This window comes from Leptodactylus fuscus, chromosome 5 (assembly GCF_031893055.1).
Source record: "Leptodactylus fuscus isolate aLepFus1 chromosome 5, aLepFus1.hap2, whole genome shotgun sequence".
NCBI lineage: Eukaryota > Metazoa > Chordata > Amphibia > Anura > Leptodactylidae > Leptodactylus > Leptodactylus fuscus.
This window is the reverse complement of record NC_134269.1, coordinates 180,350,959-180,370,671: the sequence shown is the minus strand read 5'-3', so window position 1 is coordinate 180,370,671 and position 19,713 is coordinate 180,350,959. Positions and strand designations below refer to the sequence as shown.

The 19,713-nt window shown below is 39.8% G+C and overlaps 1 protein-coding gene across 3 annotated transcripts in view; it reads right to left on the bottom strand.

The window, feature by feature from the left end:
* The window catches only part of ANKHD1 (ankyrin repeat and KH domain containing 1), a 62,934-nt gene that overhangs the window by 24,580 nt on the left and 18,641 nt on the right, over positions 1 to 19,713 (bottom strand). For all 3 annotated transcript variants that reach the window (XM_075274791.1, XM_075274792.1, XM_075274793.1), the window contains exons 2-13: positions 17,820 to 17,967; positions 17,317 to 17,470; positions 17,010 to 17,157; positions 14,415 to 14,562; positions 14,101 to 14,334; positions 13,590 to 13,684; positions 11,869 to 12,106; positions 10,241 to 10,432; positions 8,231 to 8,340; positions 6,826 to 6,913; positions 2,403 to 2,530; positions 805 to 954 (exon numbers count right to left, since the gene is read on the bottom strand). In XM_075274791.1, the coding sequence (XP_075130892.1) occupies positions 805 to 954; positions 2,403 to 2,530; positions 6,826 to 6,913; positions 8,231 to 8,340; positions 10,241 to 10,432; positions 11,869 to 12,106; positions 13,590 to 13,684; positions 14,101 to 14,334; positions 14,415 to 14,562; positions 17,010 to 17,157; positions 17,317 to 17,470; positions 17,820 to 17,967 (1,833 nt within the window). The remainder of the gene's footprint in view (positions 1 to 804; positions 955 to 2,402; positions 2,531 to 6,825; positions 6,914 to 8,230; positions 8,341 to 10,240; positions 10,433 to 11,868; positions 12,107 to 13,589; positions 13,685 to 14,100; positions 14,335 to 14,414; positions 14,563 to 17,009; positions 17,158 to 17,316; positions 17,471 to 17,819; positions 17,968 to 19,713) is intronic.

Genomic DNA, 19,713 nt, shown 5'->3' with positions numbered 1-19,713 from the left:
AAAAATTAGGCAATTCAGTTTGCTGAAAATTTAGAAAAAAAAAAATATATAATAATATATATATATATATATATATATATATATATTTTTTTTTTACTTATTTTCACTTTCTACAGCTTAGTTTAAAAAAAAAAAAATAAAAATTTTTTTTTGGTAGCATAGGATAAAATGGCCAAATATTGCATGGCTTCTGTTTCAGTGAGTACAAATTCTTATTAATGTTGATGATGTGGAATATATATAAACTCTAGTTCCTATAATTTATAGTTTGTTTTCCTAATTTTTTTTTTTTTTTTTAAATTGGACTTTTTAGCCTTTTAGCCCTAGTGATTTTATAAAGAGAAGTGCAATTAGAAATGAGATGTAAGAACCCACTTTATGTTAAAACTTTTATTCTTAGGTGATGCACATAAAACTTTCTGCTTGGGTCACAATTTTTTTTTTTTTTTTTTTTACTAAAAATTGTACTTAAAATTATATGAGGGTGCCAGCTGACAAAGTGAAAGGTGTCTATTTATAATATCAGGAATGGAATGGGATAATTTTTTAAATTTTCTTTGTACAAAAGTGTGCAAAATGTCTATAACCCTCAGCAAAAAGAGTTAAACATTATTGTATTTCTATTGGTCTTACAAGGGGACTAGAAGAAGCATGCATCGCAAAAGCTCAATGGGCTGACAGGTTGGGCATCCATATTACATATAGTGCCGGTACCAACACCAGACCTTGACATTAGTCATCACAAACTAAGGGGAAAAAATAAAAAATAAAAACTAAGCAAAATAAACAAGAAACTTAACTTACAGCAAACTGATCAGTGTGATTGAGTACAGGCGTCTTCTGACTGATATCAGTACAAGGGACAGATATTACATTTTTCGGGTAATCCAATAAATATGAAACAACATTGGTATGTCCTCCTTTTGCAGCTTCTATCAGCATTGTTGATCCATCCTGGAAAAAATAATATATAATAAAAAGCTCTGTACAGATAGGTCACTTAACAGCCTTAGATCGTGAAGGTAGAGAAGCCACAGTGTTGAAGCGATTATTTGAAAGCATTTGATCTATAGATGTAGTAAATACTTTAATTTTTCTATTTTTTTTTCAATCTTTAATGGTCACACATGCCTGACAGAGAATGGAAACTGGTGTCAGTGTTTGTTATTTGCATCACTGGTGACAATCTAATACTATAATCCAACTGGAAAAAGAACTCTAAGGGCACGTTCATACAGTTTTTTGGCAGCGGATTTTGATGTGGAATCCGCCTCAAAATCTGCTGTCCAAAACAGCTCCCATTAACTTCCAAGGGAGCTGCTCGCTTCTTTTTTTGCGCTAGCTAATGGTAGGAAAAAGGAGCAACATGCTCTTTCTTGCGGCGGATTCCGCGGCTGAATCAGCCGTGGCGTCTACGGCTCGAGAAACGCTCCAGTGTAGGCTCACTCATTTGGTCCTACACAAGAGCGGGATGTCGATGCTGCATTGGCACTCCGTTGGGGCAAGTTGTGCGGAAGGTTGAAATAGTGGAAAAGGTTTCCGCAACCTTTTCCTCCGTGTGAACATACCCTAATACTCCCCCTTCTAGAGAGTGATCTAAAATCTCCACTTATCTGATCTCTGTATTTTTTAAGGCTAGGTTCTGCCATTCAGATAACAAGAAATCCTTTTTCGTCCACCAATTTCAGTGAAAATGAAAGCACACCTGAATTCATAGCAACAGAGTCTGAGGGACACCATTAACTACAACGCAGGTATTTTAGTCAATGGAGTCCTCCAACTCAGATGGGGTCTGCTATTTTAGTGCTACAATTGTCTGTTCTTATGGTCCTCCGGCACACCAGAAAAGCAGATACCCGCCTCTAATGTGAGCTTAGCACAATAAAGGAGCCTAAAAGGTAATGCATGCATCCACATACACAAGTCCATATGCCAATACAGTGGCACATTTGGGAGACGTAAACTGCTCTTGCACCCCATCAGCACTTGTAACAGTGATGCTGCATCAGCCAAACAACTTGCAGATGAAATAAACAGCTTTTATTTTACGGTGTCGACAAGGAGTTGGCTTTTGTGATGTGTGCAAAAATGTATTTTTCATATAGTAATAGCGTGTAAAACCATTTGCTTTACATGCTATTGCTATTTGTTGATTGATTGAGAATGATTGATAAAGCTAGATTAAAAAAAACCTTCTCACAATATTATACCGTGGACCAATTAAGAATTTTATTTATTATGAAAATATTTTTTTCGTTCTAATGTGCCATTTTGTTGAATGTAGATTTAGCTGTGCCCTCAGCTCACTGCATACAACACCATAGTACGAATACACAAAACTCATTTCCTTGGTTGCAATGCAGAGAAGTTTCACTTATTCTACTACAAAATAGGAAGCCTACTTTAAGCCTGTGTGTGGGATCTGCTCCTTTTGCCAACAGCAGCTCCACGACAGTAAGATGTCCTCCAGCACATGCAAGGGACACAACAGTGTGATCATTATTGGCTGTAGACTTGTTAATGTTGGCTCCTAGAAAGGAAAAAACAAAAACAAATTTAAAGTGTTGTCCTGGATTAACCTGTTTTAAAGCCTTAAGTACACAGCCTAAAAAGTACCTTAAAGGGGTTGGCCACTTTCAGACAAATATTGACAAACAAATGTACAATAAAAAGATATACCATTTTCCAATATACTTTCTGTATCAATTCCTCACGGTTTTCTAGATTTCGGCTTTCTGTCATTCATTGTTACTTCTAGAGCAGGGGTAGGGAACGTGCGGCTCTCCAGCTGTTGCAAAACTACAACTCCCAGCATGCACACTTGCTCTGCTGTTCTTGTAACTCCCATGGAAGTGAATAGAGCATGCTGGGAGTTGTAGTTTCACAGCAGCTGGAGAGACGAAGGTTCCCTATCCCTGTTCTAGAGGATAAAACTCTGACCATGGTGATGTGATTTACGGTCCATGGTCATGTGATGAGTACACAGGTGCCGCTCCTTACAGTGACAACACAATATTCAGACAGCTGCCTGGTAATCAGCTGTCTATATAGTGAGCATATTGACCCCACACACAATTTCTCCTGAACACGGGGATAACCACCTATGTGGTCCTAAACTGCTGGTCTCAGAATGGAATGAGAACCATTTGGTTTTTGGAGGGCAGATTTTGCTAGAATAACTTTCAGGTGCCATGTCCCATTTGTAGAGCCCCTAAAGTACCAGTACAATGGAGACCCCTCAAAAGTGACCTTATTTTAGAAACTGCACCCCAAAAATGAATGGGGGACAGTAACATGGCAGAACCCTTTAGATGCCGTGGTCATGTTTGCCCACAACAGCTAAGGGATTAAAGTCACCAATCAGAGCTCAGCTCTGACTGGCGGTTAATGGATCAGGTTCACTGTATTGCGCATGCGTGGGCAGCGGACACTCTTCACAAAGAAGAGGTGCTGTCCGGCGATGACGTAATACGTAAAGAAGCCAACGTAAGTGTAATGGGGCTGAGGGTCAGGTCAAAGAGGAGGTACCATCAGGGTACAATGGGTGACAGGGAATCCTTCCGGATGTAATGCCATATAATACAGACTGTGCTATCGTTGGTGAAGATTCCAGGTGTCATTCCTGGTGCAAATAATAATAAATCTATCATATCATGCCCAATTTTAAGAAAAAGTGACAAGAGGCACAAAAAAAAGTGTCACAAATATTTGCGCAAAAAAAATTTGCAATTTTTATGCGCTGTAGGACAGAAAATTTAGGCTATTCACATGTCTTGTATGGTGCGTTTTAAACAGATTATTACAGACAGGACATATTCCTTTTTTTGTTCTCCATCTCCACAAATATCTTAGACTCAAGTCTATGATGGATCCATGAAAATAGGTGCAAGACCGATTCAAAAAAATACTGTTGAACTCCACAGTCCTCTGAATATAGCCTTAAACTGTGGTAGCCGTTAACTTGCCAGGCGTGAATACATATTCATGGTATACTCAGCTAAAAATTGCTGTATTAAAGCTTGGGGGGGGGGGGACCCAAAACCACACACACACACACACACACACACACACACACACACACACACACACACACACACACAGCAGCATTATCTGCTCAGTTCATGGTATGTTTTTGTGTTTCTATTGCTATAAACATATTGTTCACTAGGCGAGGGGTCTGGGGGAGAGGTGCGCCTGTGTGTGTCCGAAACGTATTGGTGATAGGATATTTGCCTAAGGGGACAACAGCAGAAGTGTTGAATGGTTGATTTCTCTTGACCTTTAAGATTGATAAATTTAATGTGGAGGAATGTCTGTTACCATCCTGTATTCTACTGCACCCATCTTATGTACAGTAAATTCTAACATACATTATGCTTGCTGTCAATTAATGCAATTAGTTTAAAAAAATTTGTAAAAAATACGAAAAACACACAGTGTTCACTAGAACAGACTATTCTGTCAAAGTTAAGGGGATATTGTCACTCCTTAGGGAGAGAGCACCATATAGGTGTTTGGAGACTTATCAAGCCATTTGCGCTCCACTGTGAGGGATCATGGGAAAAATATGCAAATCTGCCTCCCATGATGTTAATATAGGGAGACAGTGCCTCAGTCATGCAGCCCACTAGGGGGCGCTCCCAAAGGTCTCTTGGAAGGTCGGGCATGATGTTAAAGGGAGCGCCCCCTAGTGGGCTGCATGACTGAGGCACTGTCTCCCTATATTAACATCATGGGAGACAGATTTGCATATTCTTCCCATATTCTGTCAAAGATGACTTAACACACCCAACACAGACCTGTACACCTTAGTAAATCACATTCCCTATGAAACAATTCAATTCGTGCCTTTTCTTAGAACTGTGTTTTGACGTAATTCTTTATTCCTCCAACAAATTTTGGAATAAATTAACAACTGGGTGTAACACACTATGTATCTAATTATACTGCACCAATAATTTTATTATATGATTAAAAATAAGGATTCGTCTAATTTGCATTTGGAAGCGGTAAATTTTTTCCCGACTGCACAGCCCTGCTTTTATATACCCTATTAAGGACACTCTGCTCCTGCTTGCCAGATTTGTGAAAAATTACAAATAGTCCCCCAATCTGAGGAACTTGTGCTGTTCTGCATTAAACAGGTCAACCATAGATTTGAAAGAATACCGTGTACTGCTACGGCTGGAGCTTCAAAGCAAATTTGTGACTTCTGATATGTGAACAAAGACTGCCATGTCACCCTGCGACTCCTTCATTGATTTAAGTGAATGGAGTCACTGCAGCCCTGAGGATGCTGCAACTTCTAAATACAACTTGCAAAATACACACATCTCGCAAAACTAGAAACAGTTAAAAATGCAACAAATCTGAAGGGGGAAAAAAAAGGTGTGTGTGTGTGTGTGGGGGGGGGGGATGTTCTCAGTGAAGAAATACTTGAACAGGATGCCCAAGAGATTTACCACTGACTTGTATAGTCCAACTTCATACAACCCTGCTGATCAGTTGTTGGAATAGTGTAAGAAATATACAGCTCCATACACTGTGTAGTAGCTGTTGGAGATCCTGCAAGCTCAGTTCCATTCAAGTGAATAGTCACACAGTAAAGTTTGGGACAATTGTAACCAAGCACAATATTCTAATTTACATGTCTTTTAATTGATCAAACACCAACAATTTTTTTTTGTTCATCTTTATTCAAAAGCTGTGGCCCCTGGAAGATTATATGTAAAATGGATCACGTTATCCAAGTGGGAAGTAAACTACCGTAATTTTAGTTTATTTCTCTCCATTTTGACTCAAAAGTTTTGCAGATTTAAAAGATTCGGCATAGGATGATAATTTGGTTAGAAGACATACCGTATTTTTCGGACTATAAGACGCACTTTTTTTCCCCAAAATTTTTGGGGAAAAGAAGGGTGCGTCTTATAGTCTGAAGGTGGCGCCTGACATCCGCTGTAATAGAGAGGCGGAAGCCGGCAAGTGATAGACGCCGGGGCCTGAGACATCGCTGCGCTCCACTGTCCTGCCTGAAGCCAGCGGCGGGGGGACGGAGGAGCGGAATAGCATCACTCCCCCCGCCGCTGGCTTCAGGCAGGGCAGAGGATCGTAGCGATGTCTCAGGCCCCGGCGTCTATCCCTCCCGGCATCCGCCTCTCTAGTACAGCGGATGCCGGGTCAGTATTGGCGGCCCCCTCTCCCCCGGGGCCGGTCCCCACCGGCCCCGTACCTGTGAAGTTGCAGGCCGGCTCCTGCGCGGCGATATCGCAGGAGCCGACCTGTTCGGGTGACAGCCGGGAGCCTAATGAGGCTCCCCGGCCTGTCACTGCTGTATTAGTATTGCAGCTGGTCTCTATGACCAGCCGCCGTAATACTAATATACAGAATGTCCCATAGACGGCAATACAGTTGTATTGCCGTCTATGGGACTTGCGATCAAGTGACCGCAGGTTCAAGCCCCCGGGGGGGAATAAAATAGTAAAAAAAAAAAAAAAAAAAAAAAAAAAAAAGCTTTAAAAATATGAAATAAATAAAAGTTCTAAATCACATCCTGTTTTTTTTTTCAATACAAGGTGATCTAAGCAATAGATATCCCCCAAAATGGTATAACTAAAAAGTACAGCTGGCCCCGCAAAAAAAACGCCCTATACATCCCCGTACAGCTGCAGGGTCACCTGTCAATGTGGCCTTGCAGCTGTTGCAAAACTACAACTCCCATATATTAAATATTTTACCAGTTTTTGCTTCAAAATTTTTTTTCCCTATTTTCCTCCTCTAAAACCTAGGTGCGTCTTATAGTCCGAAAAATACGGTAGTTAGACATACCTTTGGTTAGAAGGAACTGAACAGTGCAGAGGTGGCCAGCACGTGCGGCTTTCATTAGAGGCGTTCTGCCGCCTTCAGATTCATGTTCCTGCCAGATCACAAAATAAACACAGTTAATAGTACTATACCCAGAAGCCCCAAATGTGATATATCCTCATATGATAAAACTAGTCAGAGTTATTTCTACTGTAGTTTAAATGTTGTTTTGAATTATTTGAGGGGTGCAGTTTTGAAAATGGGGTGATTTATGGGGGCTTCTATTATATAGGCCTTTATAATTCCTTTCAGAACTGAAGTCGTCCCTAAAAAATTATTTTGGGGAATTTTCTTGTAAATCTGGAAAATCGCTGTTACACTTGTAAGCCTTGTCCAAAATAAATAAAAAAAAAGACAATCAAAAGATGATGCCAATATAAAGCAGAGATATGGTAGATGATATTTATTCATGTATTTGGGTGGTATAACTATTTGCCTGAAAAGCAGAGAATTTCACATTTTGAAAATTGCAATTTTTTCCAGATTTCCATCAAATTTACTATTTTTTTTTAATAAATAAATACTAAAATATTGATTAGTGTTTACCACTTACATGAAGTATAATGTGTTACAAAAAAAATCAATCTCAAAATCACTTGTGTAAGTTAGAGCGTCTCAAAGTTATTGCAATTTAAAGTGACACGTCAGTTTTGAAAAAAAGAGGCCTGGTCCTTAACGCACTTTTGGCCGGTGTCTCGAAGGGGTTAAAAAAAGCTCACTAGAGCTGAAACGTCGCATACACATGGAATACATTTCATTATTTTCTTGAAAACTATGGAGTACTGCCTTTTTCCTTCGATAAAAAATTGGGTTGGGAAAAAAAAAAAAAAGATTTGGGTAAAGTGTCTCAAAGTTATTGACATATAAAAGTGACATATCAATTTTGACAAAATGGGTCAGTGTCCTTAACGTTCATGTCCCCAGGGGGTTAAATCGGGCCTGACAGAAGCATATAACAGAGAAAGAAGCGGAGTTCACTGATGTCTAGAATATGACACGACTTCTCTACAGAAACAATGCATGAAAAGGCAATGGTGACAGGAAAAGCTATAACGCAGCCTGTATGGGTGGGGTTGGCAGATTCACGGTCTTTTCTAAGAGTCCTGTCAGGATTTACAGATATAATGGAACAAGCCATATAAAAATCATGGCGCTCAGCTTTTATCCATATCAAAGAATAGATCACCAGACACACGTTACACATTTAAGTGTACATATAAACCTACAGAGAATATTTCAATGTGTTACAGACTAAATATAATCTAATTATATTTATATCTATATACACAGGAACGTAACACTTTATAATACAGCACCAAGCACAGATGTTATCCATTGTACTTGGTTTTCTGTTTAAAGATACTCTTACCAGATCAGCTCCAGCTTGAAGCAATGCTTCTGCCACATCCGTGTGCCCATTTTCACAAGCATATGTTAAAGCTGTGTCTCCTGTGGCCGTGGAGGCATGGACATTTGCACCTTAAAAAGGTTAAAAGGAAAGTAAATATTAAATTTGAAAAAAAAAATAGATTTTTTTTTTTTTTTTTTTAAGGTTTTACAATTTTCAAATATACTTTCTGTATCAATTTATCAGGTTTTCTAGGTCTCTGCTTCCTGTCATTCATTAATGGATAAAAATCAGTCCATGGTCGTGTGATTATATATTTATAATTTTATATATAATTATAATATAATATTATATAGATCTCCATCCATCTTAAAGCGGTTGTCCAGGCTAAAACAGAATTTTCCAATTGGGCCAGGGAAGGTGAGAACCCCCTCCACCCCCCCCCCCCCCCACAACATACTCACCTGTCCCCGATGCTCCGGTGTCCTTCCAGCGTGGTCCAGTCCTGCAACTCAGCAGTCTTCTTGCTGTGGAACTTCTCACTAGCTGTCATGTCCCTGGTTCCCTTCGGCTTTGGCCATTAATTGACTGACCACACTTTACTGCAGTCGCAGGAAGGGAACCAGGGACGTCACTACCTGTAACATTCCCAGTTCCCTGCATGAGGCTGCTGACTGGCCTCAGCAGTTAAGTGCAGCAAATACTTCCGAGTGGTTTTATTTATTAATAAAATTTAAATCTAAGGTTACAATAAAACATCAAGGACAATACTGCAAATAAAAGCAAACAGGGGCAAAGTTAGCGCACTGCCCCCTTGACCAACATGTGTATTATATGCTCTATCATAACATCTATGTCTTGGTCAGCCATATGTAGTAATTGGTGGATTGTTCCAGAGCTGACACAGAAGGTTGAATAGTGCAAATATCTCAAATCTCAAGGCACACAGTAAACCTAGACAAGTGATAAACCATTGCAACAAATGCAATAACCAACATGTCCACACCACTTGATCTGATTTTTGAAGTTTCACATGGCTATATAAACCTCTGCATTCTTACTTTTATGCCCCTCCCACATATCACAGATTGGAGGTAGGTGCTTGAAAATTTGATCATTTGTAGTTCATGGTGTCACCGGCTACTTTTTTGATATGTATAACCTCAAGATTTGTTCTTCATGGTGTTTATATATATATATATATATATATATATATAACCTACATACTGTATATGGTGATCAGGTGGGGGGAGTTAGTTCATTGAGCTCATGCACAACAGATTTATATACTGTGACTTTTTATGAACATGACAAAGAAAGTGGATTAACAACAGTGACATCTTTAAATATGATATTATGCAACATTTCATATATGTAACCAAATTATTGCAACAGAATTCAGCAAAATGGTTTGCCCAGGCAGTGTCCTAGAAACACTTCTCCCATTATTTTTTTCGAACAGTGCTACAACCCACAGTACTACTGCAAACAAGGCATGTAAAAAGCGAGTTATTACTAAGGGCTCGTTCACATCAGCGTTGTGAACTCCGTTCTGCAGGTTTCCGTTTCCTGCCTAAAACAGAGGCAGGAGACGGAAACCTGCAGGAGTCTCTCTCACCCATTCATTTGAATTTGATGCTCTCCGCCGCGAAACCGGGTTTTATAATCCGGACACAGAGTCGGACATGCAGTACTTTGTGTCCGGATAAAAAAATCCGATTTCGCGGCGGAGAGCATAAAACGCTCACTGCCGCTCACAGCCGGACCCGGTCTGTGCTTTCCGTCTTCTGGCATGCAGAAGACGGAAAGAAGAACGCAGGTGTGAACCTAGCGTAACTTGTATACCAACTTCTAAGTCTCAGGAAGGTGTTGCATTTTGACGGTTCAATCCTGGAGCTAAGCAAAAGCTATCCTCAGCAGTGTCCTTTCATGCATTTATACTACATTTTAATAAATCAGTATGTCGCCAAATCTTATGTAATAATATTTGCTTTTTAAGTGTCAAGCTTTATAATGTTAGGAAATTCATACCTGCTGACAAAAGATATTTTACAAGTTCAAGATGTCCTTCCTGAGCTGCTTCCATGAGAGGAGTAGAACAACCGAGTTCTACATCTGCGCCCGATTTCACAAGAAAATCTGTGACTTCTGCAAACCCTCCACAGCATGCGAGTGTAAGAGCAGTTTCCTGGGTCTCTTCAGTCTGAGCATTTATGTTTGCACCTACAAATATTAAGAAAAGTTTCAAAAACAATCAAAGAGAAAGTACAAGTAATAAAGAATTCACATGGAAACATAGAAGGGGGTTTTCAGGGATTAAAATAGGATGACCTATCCTTAGCTAATCTGTTGGTGTCCCAGGTTTTCTGACTGGCAGGGATCAAACACTGGGACCCCTATAGTTACACTTTCCCTCCACAAATCGTGATTTTATTTTCAGTCATACGGAAATAAAAAAAAAAAACTTGGAGATGAATTTGGAAACTCAAATTTTTATTCAACATTCCGCAATTTTTTTTTTTTTATAGGCTGGATACTGGACTTGCACCAATCCAATACATGATTGCCCTAAAAGACAGATCATGAGAATCAAATGCTCAGAAAAACCCCATAAAGGGGTATTCCCATGTACATAACTATTTCTAAATTTGTAGATAATTAAAAGTTAAACATTTTTGCAAATTTAAGTAATTAAAAATTCTGCAATTTTAAAGATTTTTTCTAAATATCTTGAGGTCGCAGTCTGTTGTCTTGATCGGTTGCCAGTGGATACGACCACGAATGCAGGAACTTTCTAAGGTCAGAAAATCAGCCATGATGTCCTTATTGTGGCTGGGATATCTTCTGATACATGTAGTGTCCCTGCATGTATTATTATTACAAGAAAATAATAGCTGGGTTCCTGACAAGTCCCAGACCATAGAAAGTTTCTGCAATAGTGGTCATAACCATTGGCAACTGATCAAGATAACAGACTGTCAGTACTAAGATAGTAGAGAAAATCTTTAAAACTTTGCAGAATTTTTAATTATTTATATTTGCAAAAATGTTTAACTTTTAATTGTCTACAAACACGGATATGATTATGTACATGGGAATACCCCTTTAAGGCTGACGCCCCACATTGCGGACACACAGCTTTTTTTGGTTGCAGATTTTGTTGCGGTTTTTTGAACCAAAGCCAAGAATGGCTACAAGAGGAATAGGAGATATATATAAAGCTCTTATACTTCTACCTTCTGCTCAATCCAGTCCTGGCTTTGGCTCAACCCCCCCCCAAAAAAAATCTGCAACAAAAAAGCAGCATTTTTGCAACATGGGCCTTAGCCTAAAAGGAAGTCACTAGACACGGCCACCCTGCAGTCAGCTCCTCCCACTGAGGATCAACTGACACTGGGAGGATCAAATTACACTGTCCAGGGGAGGAGCTGATTGCAGGATGGGCGTGTTCAGTGATTATGCAGCAGTGCTCAGTTCTCCAAGATCCCCATTTGAATAAAAAACAAAAGTGCTTTTTCGTTGCATCTCTAGGGGTTTCGTTTTTGTTCTGCTAACTGCACCTACAGCACTATGGTAGCGGCATCAGCTATAAACAAAACATGAAAATATCTGAGAAATTTTTACTTTAAGATTTACAAATAAGAGTGAAGTGAACTCACCTTGTGCTAAAAGAAGGGCCACTATTTCCTCATGTCCTTCACGCGCTGCTTCCATTAAAGGTGTGTAACCCTCATCATTAACCTCTTCAAGATTGGCGCCCCTTTCAATCAGAAGCGCTGCAAGTTCTACATGTCCACCACAAGCAGCTAACGTAAGAGGGGATTCAAAAGAGTCTGCAGGCATGTTGACCTGAGCTCCGCTATCAAGTAGTAAACGTGCTACCCCAACATGTCCGTCCTAAAAAGGCAAGACCCAAACACAAGGTTATAGCTCATGTCTTACAGTTCTACGAGGCTTTAACATTTATGTCTAAACTATTAAAACAAAGGAGTAAAAAACATCCCTCTAAAATATTACACTGGCATTACCAAAGATAATCTAGGGGAAAGGATTAAAAATACTGCTACAGGTGCACAACTTTAATGCTGCACTTGGATTTTATCCCATCCTTATGCAACCTCATGGTTCATAATCTTTACACCAGGCATCACAGACCTTCTGTGCCCTGTGCACCACACGAACTCTTTAAAGACATGGCCTATTTAATGAGTCTACCACTCCCTCAAGCAGATTTGACTGCCAACACTGTATTACATAGCACACTACATCTTTGTTATGCGTGTCGCTTTTGTAGATTTGGAGAAAAACAAGTATTATGAAGTATTATGCAAACTAAGCAGTCCGTGCACTGGGCGCAGACCTTTCAGCTCTTGCTGCTTACGTAGAATGGTTGATGCCATAGCAGCTGGAGGACCAACTTCCACATCAAGTGGCGACACAGGCCAGACGTATTAGGTTCATGGAGCTGAAGGCCTGCTCCTCATTACAAAAGCTGCCTTGTTGGCAATAAGACTTATGTTGGTTTTCTCCAAATCTACAAAAGTGACCTATATAACAAAAGTATGCTTAGCAATGTAATGTTCTCTGTAATGTAGTGGTGGCATCATATGCTTGAGGGGAGGAGATAGTCTTCCTTTAAGGACCAGGCCATATTCTTTCTTCCCTCAGTATCCCTTTCCAAGATTCAAGAGACTTTCTTCATTTCCCATTGACATACCATTTTCTTCTCACATACTGTATGTCAGCACTTTAGGGTACAAATCGCTTATTAACAAATTTTGGTTCTTTACAATTACAGCAATGTAAAGGATTTTTTTTTTTATTGTTTTCATGTTTTTTTTTTTTACTAATTTAAGTCTTCCACTGTGTGGGTTTAATATTACAATCATTTCATAGTTCAGTTCACCATTGATTACGTGTTTTGGGGAGAAGAAAGTTCTCTTTAAAATTCTTTTAAAGAGGTTTTTTTTTTTTTTTTTTTTTTTCAAAAAAAATTTCTTCATTCACTACCACGATCAAATTCAGTTCATTCAGTGAGCTCTTTAGGGTGGTGACAAACTGTGGATATAACCACTGCACCCTTTGGGTGGTCCTGCACATAGTTCCAAATGTGCCTAACGTTGCATTCAGAGCCGAGGCAGCCAGGTGCTTTCACTTCTAAGTCAGTGAAACACAGAATAGTCACTGCAATAGCTCTAAATATGTCTATAGCTACAATCTGTTCCCAGAGTGGCGCTCAAAGAATCACTTAACTTAAATATGAGGTGTGTCCCAATACGTTTGCCCATATAGTGTAGTTTTAAGTAACATGTAAAGCTCATGGCATGTCATAACAAAACCTATAGTAAACAAGTTGTACAAGTCTGGTCTTAAGGATTACCATGCAGGCCTCCATTAAGGCAGTGTGCATTTCATCAGTTTTATGCTCTTGATCAGCCCCAGCTTCCAGCAAAAATCGAACCATCTCTAAATGTCCTGGGTGGGAAAGAGAAAAAAAAAAAAAAACAAAACCTAAACATAATTCAGTAAATGAGGTTTTGAAGACGTCTTATACACTGTGGTACAGCTCACTTCAGCAGTGTAACGCTAGACAGAATTAATAATTTAAGCATTTCCAAGGGAATCCATCACCTGCTGTATATAGTCCTCTCTGAGCAACTGCACCAATAAGTAGTTTGACAGAGAGAGGTGACTGGTCCCTCTGCCACCCCAAATAGATCCTGGATTAGCTACAGGACAGCTAATAGAAATAGCTTTGTGCAGGGAAGAAACCCATTTTTATTTTCTCATCCACGGTAAACAAAGGCTCACTATGCAGAGACTTGGCTGTGGGAAGACAGAACAAGACTCTCCAGACTGCAGCAATCGTTCTTTTTTCCCCTAATACAAACCTTTATAACACGCCAACGTGAGTGCACTTTCTTTAAATTCATTTGAGTGTGTATTAATGCCCGCTCCATTTTCGAGCAAAATCCTTGCAACCTCCACATGACCAGCACTGGCAGCTTCCATTAATGCTGTGTGTCCATTTTCATTATGCTCCTCTATACTGGCACCTTCTTCCAACAAAACTTTAACCACATCAACAAATCCTCCAGCACAAGCGTAGGTTAAAGCAGTATTCCCTAAAAGAGAATGGTTATGTATTATATAGATGTATGAGATTATTAGGAGACAAGGAGGGAGAGGGAATGAGTTTACCCACCAGTTAAAGAGCGAGCATTGACATCTGCAGAATGCATGAGGAGAACCTTTACAATATCCACAAATCCTCCACTAGCTGCCGCCATTAAAGGTGTGATGTCACCTTTGTTTCCTCGATCTTCAACATTTGCATGCATAGCGAGTAACACCTGCAAAATTATCCAAGAGATATGAAAAATTACACGTTAAACATAAGCTCATTAGATGTGAGATTTTAATAGTCTGTCAAATGGAATACCATATATAAGCAAAAAGGACAAATGAGTGCAAAAACCCCGCAATCAATGAGCATTGCAAGAATCCAGAAATCTGTAGCGCCATGCAAACGGAAGGGCCAGAATTTGGAGCAAGCTGCACGAATTGATAAACCCTTTCTCTCAGGTGTAAGCTGCTGAATGTTAGGTAATGGCACATGCCAGGTTCTCTGGTCCTTGTGGGTGATACCAGTGTATGCCCCAACAAACTGATATAGTACTGAAGGTCAAAGAGACCAAAACACTACAAAAAATGGGCGTCTCGGATAAAATTAACATTTTGCATATTTGTCTATTCCCTGACTCCAATATTACCATTATATTAGGCAAACTTCAACCGAACCAAATGAAACAACCCTCTGTTCTATGGCAAGGCAGAAGTTTGCCCTGTATATTTACATACAACAAGACATGTAAAGTTAACTACTGCTCAGGTTGTTATTTTATTCCATCCTGATTGTGGACTATATTTTACTTAAAACTGAAGAGCCTTGAGTCCCCTAAAATGCTGCCATCAGAAGACCCCTGGATGTCTGCAGTGAATGCCCTTAAACCTCTCCCTTTTACCATGAGTGATGGCTCTTGTGAATGGATGCTACAGAATGCTTTCCAGTGCATTTGCACCCCCAGCACCAGAAGCATAAGGGGTTGGGCCAGTATTGAATATTCCATAAACGTCTCATTCCGTAAATGTAATATATATACTATAAATGTCAGAAATGGTGGATACCCAACCCTACAAGTGACCGCTCCAGTCTCTTACTATTCAGATGCCGTAATCTCACAAATTATGGAAACAGCAAAACTCATGTGCTCCACCATTTCAGTAACTCCCATTCACTTCTATGGGAGAGTTACGGAACAGAGTAGCTAAAAGTGCTCTAAATCTAAGCTACCCCTGGCAGAGCTGAGGCGCACATGTATCAGACATTTATGGCATATTCCGCCATAAGAGATCACAGATCAAAATAAAATATAACAAGCAAACGTTATAGATTCTTTCACAAAGTTAAAGGAGTTGTCCAGTATACGGTAAATAGGGGATTGAGTTGGTAAGAGCTAGTGAAACAAGGAAAAAGTCTGATTGAGAAAAGGAGGTGGTGAGAGTCAGCTCTGAGTGAAGGCTAAGGCATCATGGTAGTTGTAGGAAGATACAAAACAGGAAAATATCCGTGTAAACAAATGCAGAAGATGGCAGGAGCTCCAAGAGAAACCCAGAAATCACTCAAAACACTGCTAAAAGGTATTTGGGAGCACTTATGAACCTATTAATGTCACTAAGACGACCTTTTTGGAAAAAATTGTTTTGCCTGGAAAACTCTTTAAAAGATAGCATAATTCCACTGGCAGGATACAATAGAACAGAGGCATAGTTGTATTGTGCTGGCCAGTGTTGGAGAATGGCAGCTGTTCATTCAATATTCCTTCATGTAAGCTCAGAGATTTCAATAAATAATATTATAGTTTAAATTTATATCTAAAATATAGTTTTCAAGGGAGCCTGTCACCAGATGAGTTATGATCTGTTTTGCCCTCATGGATCGCTGCCTCTGCTGCTGGGTGGCATATTGGGTGCTCCAAACAACTAATTTGCATACAGACAAAAAACCATCAATACCTTGGCAAAGGAATACTTGAGTCAGGTGACCCTAACCTATATCTTCTATCTACCTACCTATGGGTTGATATACTGTTTCTGGTGACAGATTTCCTATTCTGAGAAGGGGCCACACGGTGGCTCAGTGGTTAGCACTGCAGCCTTGCAGCGCTGGAGTTAGGGTGTTCAAATCCCGCCAAGGGCAAAAAACTATCTGCAAGGAGTTTGTATGTTCTCCCCGTGTTTGCATGGATTTCCATCCCATATTCCAAAGACATACTGATAGGGGAAAATGTACATTGTGAGCTCTATGTGGGGCTCACAATCTATATAAAAAATTTAAAAAAAATAAAAGATTTCCTGTTCTGCATACTTAAAGGGAGTCTAACTATCAAAATACAACCTGTCAGCTACCAAATAAGCAGTGTGCAATGATACTAAATGTAGGAAATGTAATCCCCACATTATGGTGAATTTCATTCTCATATTCCTTATGCGATTCAGCAGTCTTGGGCGCCATTAAACACTTTTTCGCCAAGTCAGGCGAGGACTTGATTGGGATTTTACAAAGGCAACGACAAGGGGGAAAAAAAAAAAAAAAAAACATACATCAAGCAAGTATGAGTGAGCCGGCCTGGGCGAAGTTAAGGAGTAGTCAGTCCATAAAATGAAATACATCACAGTATGGAGGGTAAAAGAAACATTATAGATGAACACTCATTATGATCTTTGTCTTTTTACTTACTTGTACAAGCTCATAGTATCCCGCTGAACAAGCCAAGCAAAGAAGACTTTCGCCTTCCTTAGTGTGCTCATTTACACTACGACCCTCATTAAGGAGCTTACGGACGGCATTTACATCTCCATCTGAACAAGCTTCTGCCAAACTTCGACTGAAAAGATAATGCAAAATGGTTTTGTATAATGACGGACAGACTATATGGTAACAAACTACAGTCATGTGGCCTAAAATAAAATGGACAACAAAAATGGCTTTCAATAGCAAATTTCAAAGTGATTTATGAAGTGTGGCAAATAGGCTTAATACATACTTGTCTACCTGTCCCGTATGAAAATTGTCTGCCCTCATACGAGTCAGGGCAGCGGCAGCTTCATCCAGAGCACAGCTAACAGAGGAGGTTAACCTCTGAAGAACTTCAGGATCTGCAAAGGCTTTTCCATCAGCAGTGGACAGTTTACCAATTCCTTTAATACATGATAAAATCAGGTGAATATGAATCATGAAGACTTAGTAACATTTAATACACAATCAATTGTTTGTAATATTAGAGTATTCCTAACACTGTAAGTATACTAAGAAAAATCCTCCACCAAAATATTGTTCTACCCAAACTGCGCATGCTCATATACGTCCACTAGTTGGGTGATGCTGGCACTGGTGGAGTCCCATGTATTCGATGCACCTTCCTTGTCCTACCAGCCAATAGCGCAAGCAATGCAACCCCTCAAGTTATGGCACCTACTCTCCCCCTATTAGCTGCAGACATGTTTAAAGGCCTGCATCCGATATACAAAAAAACATTCGTGAACATACCTGCAGCTTCTAGAACAGCTTCTAAGCGTGCTTGGGTCGCGGGGTCTACTGTCCGTAAGTCTGCTACTTCTGCAGCAGTTGATAAGAAGAGTTCTGAAACTGTTTTTAGCACTGAATTATCCTCTTGGTCCAGAATAAATGACTCTACCTATTAAGGAGAAGGGGGGAAAAAAAGGTCATCTCATTTTTTCAGTAAGTTTTATGAATTATTCTCAGAATCTCTCCAAAACCTGAGCAAACTGAAAACATCATTGCATTTAAAGTATTAAAGAACCTAAAGGAGCTAGATGGGGAATAATAAAGCTTACCAGTGCATTCCCCGCCCCTGGAGCCCCATTTATTACATTTGCAGAGGGCTCCAGTTTCTCAACACGCCAACTCTTTGTCACATGACCAACAACTCTGCACGATGGATCTGTGGCCCGAGTAGTGGGGGGGTCAGTGTCTCAGAGGGTATATATTCGCAATAAAGTTTAACTATACAGGGACTGGTAAGCGGAATTATTCCTTGTATAGACCACTTTAAAACAAAAAAAAGTCACGTCTTGAACTCCCCAACAGTCACACTAAAACTGCAAAAATTCCCCCAAAAATGTCTTTTTTAATGCAGATTTTGAATTTATGGCTCAAGTATATCTGATAGATAAGGCACCAGAGTGATGGACATTTTATCCCTCTCTGCAATGCCGCCATCATAGCGTTTTACATTTTTTGCCAATGTAGCTTTACGAGACCTTGTATTTTATGGGTGCATGGACTTTTTGATATGTTTTCATTACTTTTTGTTTTTGAGAAGAGAGTTGATAAGAAAATATTAATACTGGCACCTGAAGGTTTATGGCGTTTATTACGTAGAATAAATTACGTACCAATTTTAGTTGCTACAGATGTCATGATACCAATTGTGGGTTTAATTTTTTCTTTTTTTTCCAAAAAAATAAAGTCTACTTTTAAGGAAACCTTCACACGGAGTAAACGCACGTGTATTTTTGCAAAATACACATGTAAAAATACACGTGTATGGGCAAGTTCACACTGAGTATACGCCAGCTTATTTTGAACGTAAAACACATTCAGAATCAGCGACGTATAAAGCAGTTCCCATTCATTTCTATGGGAGCCGGCAACGAGTGCTCCCCATAGAAATGAATGGGCTGCTTTTTTCACTACGAGCACTCCCATTGAAGTGAATGGGGAGTGCCGGCGTGTATGGCTCTGAAGGAGCAGAGCTAGCCGTACACGCAAGCACTTTCCATTCACTTCAATGGGAGCGCTCGTAGTGAAAAAAGCAGCCCATTCATTTCTATGGGGAGCACTCGTATGCCGGCTCCCATAGAAATGAATGGGAACTGCTTTATACGCCGCCGATTCGGAACATGTTTTACGTTCAGAATAAGCTGGCGTATACTCAGTGTGAACTCACCCTAAAAATAAGACTCCCCTTGACTTCAATGACATTTTACAGGTGTATTTTTACAGGCGTATTTTTACACGTGTAAAAAATATCATTGAAGTCAATGGGAGTCTAATTTCTACACATGTATTTTACAAAAATACACACGCGTTTACTCCGTGTGAAGGCTCCCTAACATTGTATTCCTGTAAAACGATTTACAGTAGGTGGTACAGTCTACATGAACCACAATATATAAGGGGTTAAATCGCAACTATGAGTTCTGATAATGGGTGCGAAATCATGAACTGAAGTCCATGGTACCCCATCCCCTGGGGTTATCGGCAGTCATAGGGGCAGTATAGTAATACAATCATTTTCTCCTCTCCTTGTACAGTTGCATGTGTTCTCCTTCTCACTGGTTGACATGAAGCTGCCAGTATATAAAATAAGACCAAGATCGCGGCCCTGGATTTAGAGGTGTGTAAGATGACTGCCATC